The sequence below is a fragment of the Phoca vitulina genome, unplaced genomic scaffold, assembly GCF_004348235.1.
Source record: "Phoca vitulina isolate PV1807 unplaced genomic scaffold, GSC_HSeal_1.0 scaffold21, whole genome shotgun sequence".
NCBI lineage: Eukaryota > Metazoa > Chordata > Mammalia > Carnivora > Phocidae > Phoca > Phoca vitulina.
The window spans coordinates 6,539,962-6,544,722 of NW_022589724.1; the positions used below are offsets into that span (position 1 = coordinate 6,539,962).

Sequence of the window (4,761 nt, forward strand, 5' to 3'; positions counted from 1 at the left end):
GGCAAAGACAGCATGATTTATATTAACAGAGTGACTTTTAGGAGATTTTAGCTCTCAAAATTATTAGCTTACGGTAAAAGAGGTGCTCAGTACTAACTTTTAGCCCTCAATCTGGAGTCTTAGCTTCAATTCTGAAATTCTAGGACATTGTGAAGTAGCACTATGCTAGATGCTTTCTCCAATTTATTGAAACTTTAAATGACACTGAAACCAGGTTTTATTTATTTCCTTATTACAAGTAAGGTAATTATTGCTTACAAAGAATAGTCTATCCAATGTCATTGAGGTAGTTTGTGAAATGACAGATTTTGTACTCTTGCCTATTTCCAAAGCTATGTGTGATTGTTTTCTATTATGTTTCCACACAGGACACCAGAAACACTCATTTTAGATATCACCAAGGATGAGATTCTAATGGATTTGCCATGCTTGTGAGCTCTTGATCTGGACATTTTGGAAACCGAGTTGAAAGTGAACTACAGTTCTCAGAAATTCTAGCTGAGTAGGACTAGGGAAGGGGAAGAATAAAAATATCTCTCCTTAACCATAGTTTCTCCAAATAAGGTTTTTATTAATTGACCTATGAGTCCATCTTCATGCCTATTACACAAAGACCTGCATTTTCTGTATAGGAAATACTTACTGAATAGGTTTTCGGTTCAGAAGATATTTTACAGCAGCTTTTACATCCTTATTCCTCAAGCTATAGATTATAGGATTTAGCATGGGGGTCACTACCCCATAAAACAGGGAAATGAGTTTGTCTGAAGTTTGAAACTTGTCTTCCCCAGGCAATTCTTGAGACTTGGGCTTGGCATACATGAAGAAGATGGTACCATAAAATATGATCACCACAGTCAGATGCGCTGAGCAAGTGGAAAAGGCTTTGCGTCTCCCTGTGGCTGAGTTCATTCTCAAGATGGTGTAGAGGATGAACATATAGGAGAAAAAAATGACCAGCAGTGGAAGAACCAGGAATGCCATATTTGATATCACCATGGTGATAATATTGAGGGATATGTCAGCACAAGCTAGCTTAAGGACAGCTAATATTTCACATGTGAAATGATTGATAATATTATTCCCACAGAAAGGCAATCGCATGGCAAGAGATGTTTGCACAATTGAGTTGATTCCACCAGAAAGCCATGACACAGAAGCCATCAGTACATACACCACCTTGCTCATGATGACAGGGTATCTCAGAGGGTTACAGATGGCTGCATAGCGATCAAAAGCCATCATGCCAAGGAGCAAACACTCTGTTGAGCCCATTGCAAACCCAAAGAACATCTGTACTGCACATCCAGAGAAGGAAGTGTTCCTTTTCTTTGAAATTAAGCTCACCAAAGTTGAGGGAACAGAGGAGGATGTATAGCAGATGTCCAGGAAAGAGAGGTTGCCCAGGAAGAAGTACATGGGGGTGTGAAGACGGGAATCAAAGATGCTTGCTATGATCAGAACACCGTTGCCAGTTAGAATCAGTAGATACATTATTAGAATTAGGACAAAGTAAATGATCTCAAGTTTTGGGTAACCAGAGAGTCCCAGAAGAAGAAATTCTGATGCAAATGTCTGATTAATTTTATCCATGTCACCTGCTTTCAGTATGTCAAGGGAAGATCTAATAAAAATACATTCATTGCCAAGAAACAAATGTTACAAATTACCTGAACAACTCATTTTTACAGATGGTGTTATAAGGAGTGTTTGCTTGAAGCTCTGACATCCAGTCATCTTCAACAATGTGTGTGACTAGGAATCAGTGAAATTGGGAATGAGAGAAGTGCTGATGCCCACTGCTAATATGCAAAGCTCCACCTATGATCAGACAAACATACAGAAGTAACCTTTCCTGCTTTTGACATGTTCCTGTGTTAAGGTTTCTAAACTCCTGACTAATTACCAACTATGAGCCTGACTTCCTCTGCCCCAGAAAGCAAGCAGTGGAGATGGCAAAGTCTACTCAACAAGGACTAGAAATGGGATTCAGCAATGACACCATGGTCACCATTTCACAGGAACTTGGTATATATCTCTTTCTATGCCTGATACTATATATCTTATGTTAGTCAGTTAATTGTGCATTTTATATACATTTAATATTAATATATTGAATAGCATAAAATAAAATTTAATGTCTGTTTAAATATAGTTAGTTGTTGATCTCATATTCCAGCCCCCTCTTACTATCCTTTGTGACTGTTCCTAGGACAAGATCACTGCATGAATGTTACAATCTTTGGAGAACATTACATAGTCTCTAACTTATTTTATTCTGTAGCTTCACAGTGTATCTTGACTTATTTAAGTCAATCTAAGAAAATAGTAATAAGGTTTAAATATTTTAAATAATTATATATATGTGTATGTATATGCATCACTTTATGCTTTACAAAATATAATCATTCTTTATATTAGCCCCATTTTTTCCAAATATAAAAGATGGAGCTTGTTCAAAGTTAACCAGACAGTAAATAATAAGTGGAGCTCAAGGTTCAAATCAAGTCTAGTTCAGAGAGGTGCCTGGCTAGTTCAGTAGGTAGAGCATGTGACTTTTTATCTTGGGGTTGTGAGTTCAAGCCCCATGTTGGACATAGAGATTCTTTTTTTTTTTTTAATTTTTTTATTGTTATGTTAATCCCCATACATTACATCATTAGTTTTAGATATAGTGTTCCATGATTCATTGTTTGTGCATAACACCCAGTGCTCCATGCAGAACGTGCCCTCCTCAATACCCATCACCAGGCTAACCCATCCTCCCAACCCCCTCCCCTCTAGAACCCTCAGTTTGTTTTTCAGAGTCCATTGTCTCTCATGGTTCTTCTCCCCCTCCGATTTCCCCCCCTTCATTCTTCCCCTCCTGCTACATTCTTCTTCTTCTTTTTTTCTTTCTTAACATATATTGCATTATTTGTTTCAGAGGTACAGATCTGAGATTCAACAGTCTTGCACAATTCACAGCGCTTACCAGAACACATACCCTCCCCAGTGTCCATCACCCAGTCACCCCATCCCTCCCACCCCACCCCCCACTCCAGCAACCCTCAGTTTGTTTCCTGAGATTAAGAATTCCTCATATCAGTGAGGTCATATGATACATGGACATAGAGATTCTTAAAAAAAAAAAAAATCTAGCTCATAGCTTCACTGGTTTTCATATACATATGAATCATCTGGGTATCTTGAAAAAGTTTAGATTCTGTTTTAGAGTTCAGGGCAGATCCTGAGATTCTCCATTTCTTGTAAGTGGACAGGTGGTACTTATGCAAAGGTCTTGAAAGCACTTGAGTAGCAAGGGTTTAATCTACACTGAATTGACAGAGTATCCAGATTTTTCTGATCTAAATTGATTTTCTTTTGCCTTATTATGGAATGGAATGCCAATCTGGAAAATAAGAACATACTTTTGTGTTTTACAGAAAGCTCCAAATTCATATCATGTTGTTATAGACTCTTAAGAAAAAATATTATTAAAAGACATATTTTTTTTAAAAAAGCAGTTTAAACTTGTGCCAGACTACTACAACAGTTTTAGAATATTACTGATAGCCTACCTTAAACTTCGTCATATTCCAAGCACAGTAAGGATAAACTAAAGAATAATGTAAAGTGTCTGCCATTACAAAGCTCACAATTCAGTTAGGGATATAGGAAAAGTACACATGAAAACACATCATAAATATAATTACATTATGTAGTTTGAGTGAAAATTATCAATTTTCCCATAAGGAAGAAGCTTATGAGAAATAAATCATGCGAAGGAGAACTTGGGAAGTGTTTCAGACTTGGGACAGATCTGGAAGCATAGGAAGAATTAGAAAGGTTTGCAAGAAAAGAGGAGAAGTGGGGTAGCCCAAAAGTGAGAAGTTGAGCCAAAGTTAGGAGTAAACAGAGCACATCCTTTTTGGACAAGGGAGTTTCTGTGGAGGGGTGGTAGTGAGCACATCTGAAAAAGAAAGCATAGTAGTACACAGAGAGTCTCTAAGCTTGGGCAGAGAATTTGCATTTCTTTTGGTAAGGAAGGGGTCCATCATTACAAAGCACAGAGCATGGGTTGAGGGCTTAGACCCTGTGGTATTAGTACTCTCCAAAAATTGCCATCATACTATGATTTTATGAGAGTTTTTAATCAGAAATGTAACACAAGGACTTAAGGTGTGTATATTAATGGGGTTGTCACTAATTACTGACTAGATGTGAAAATTGATCTTTCCAAAATCACCACCAGATTTAACATTGGGCAAAATCACAAATTTAGGCTTCCCGTGAGCTAACAGTTTTGAGAATTTCAGCAGAGCCACACTTCCCCCACTCTACCACTTTGTTTGTCATGGGACAGTAGTTGGGAAAATTCCTGTAGAACAGGTATTACTTAGAGCCAGAAATCCAACTTGACGAAAGGATTCTCAGTACAGGAAAATTTTAGTTAAGAAAACACAGTAGAAATATTTCAACTCTGAAGAGAAAGACAAACAAGGGAATATAAAAATCTCAATTTTAGGGTGCCTGGGTGGCTCAGTTGGTTAAGTATCTGCCTTCAGCTCAGGTCATGATCTCCAGGTCCTAGGATCAAGCCCCACAATCCCTCTCCCTCTGCCTGCCACTTCCCCTGCTTGCACGTGCACTCTCTCTCTCTGTCAAATAAATAAATAAATAAAATCTTTAAAAAATTAAAAAATAAATAAAGATCTCAATTTTAGAGTTGAAAAAATAGCCACAAAGAGATGTTAATTTTTATTTTTTTCAGCTTAAGTC

At 37.5% G+C, this 4,761-nt stretch overlaps 1 protein-coding gene across 1 annotated transcript; it reads right to left on the bottom strand.

The window, feature by feature from the left end:
- Window positions 1–639: 639 nt before the first annotated feature.
- LOC116641305 (olfactory receptor 13C3) lies at window positions 640–1,608 on the bottom strand. The gene has a single exon (XM_032418975.1). The coding sequence runs from the start codon at window positions 1,591–1,593 to the stop codon at window positions 640–642; it is 954 nt and encodes a 317-aa protein (XP_032274866.1). The 5' UTR covers window positions 1,594–1,608.
- Window positions 1,609–4,761: the final 3,153 nt, after the last annotated feature.